General features: G+C 33.5%; 1 protein-coding gene across 1 annotated transcript; it reads left to right on the top strand.

Moving 5' to 3' along the window:
- Nucleotides 1-51: 51 nt before the first annotated feature.
- LOC105315403 (espin-like protein) lies at nt 52-1,236 on the top strand (the record flags this gene model as incomplete). The annotated part of the gene is made up of 2 exons (XM_011410034.1): nt 52-942; nt 1,030-1,236. Coding segments are annotated over 2 exons (1,098 nt in total), but the record flags the coding sequence as incomplete, so codon positions are not given.
- Between the last annotated feature and the right edge of the window lie 15 nt (nt 1,237-1,251).

The following is a 1,251-nucleotide window of genomic DNA, read 5'->3' as shown; positions in this document are numbered from 1 at the left end:
ATCTCAGTCAATATCTCATTGAAGTACAAGACAGTGACATTAACATAACAGATAATAATAAATGGAATGCATTGACTCATAGTGCTGAGAGTGGTAACAAGAAGCTAGTCCAATACCTCATTAATAATCATCAACTGCCTCTCACATCATTTGCATTACTTCAAGCTGTACGTAGTACTAAACTATCATTAATTAAATTATTAGTTAATGAATATAAACTAGATCCTCAAGTTAAAGATGGTGACGGTATGCAAGGAGTTCATTTTGCAGCTGAAGTTGGTGCTATTGATGTCTTAGAGTATTTAGTAAAAGATTGTGGATGTGATTTGGATAGAGTAGGTGGAGAATACAGCAAGAATGTGTTTCATTATTCTACATGGAATGGAAATTTTTTATTTATAAAATATATTATTAATAATTATCCACAATATACTAGTCTATTACATTCTACTGATGATATTGATACCCTACCAATTCATTATGCCTGTATTAGTGGTGTAATACAACTAGTGACATTTCTAATTGATGTAATGAAATGTGATGTCACTACTGAAGATAAGTACGGCTTAACTTGTGTCATAAGGGCATGTGAATCTGGTAATATTGATCTTTTAAAATTATTAGTAAAACAATACAACCTTAATCCTAGAATATTTGGCAGAGCATCATCACCAGAAGCTGCAGTGGTACATGGACATGTTCATATACTAGAATGGTTTAAACAAGAGTATCATATCAATGTAGCCTCATTTAAGAATGGTGTATTACCTTTTCATGCTGCACAATTCTACCGTTTGTATTGTTTAAAGCATTTATTAAACACTTATTTATTTGATATTAATGCCACTGATTCTAGAGATGATACTCAATCTACACTCCTTCATATAGCATGTCAGAAAGGACATGTTGCTATAGTTCTCTACCTCACTAGTCTTCCTCAGTGTGATGTATCAGCTAAAACTTCAAATGGATCAACAGTTCTTCATTTATCATGTAAAAGTCGTTCTCTTCCTATACTCAAACATCTAGTGGAGGAGCATCAGTTGGATCTCACTATTAAAGATTACAATGGAATGGCTCCAGTTCATGTAGCCTGTGAAGAAGGATCATTGAGTATAGTCAAGTACATTATAGACCATTCACCATTATCTCTTGATATGACCGACTCTTTTGGACGTACTCCACTACTTATTGCAGCTTTCTCTAAGAACCTTCCCATCATTCGTTACCTCAACTGTAAAAAATGCAACA

This window comes from Amphimedon queenslandica, unplaced genomic scaffold (genome assembly GCF_000090795.2).
Source record: "Amphimedon queenslandica unplaced genomic scaffold, v1.1 AMPQUscaffold_10437, whole genome shotgun sequence".
In the NCBI taxonomy this organism is placed as follows: Eukaryota; Metazoa; Porifera; class Demospongiae; order Haplosclerida; family Niphatidae; genus Amphimedon; species Amphimedon queenslandica.
Note: the sequence above shows the minus strand (reverse complement) of the source record. Positions and strands in the feature narration are given on the sequence as shown.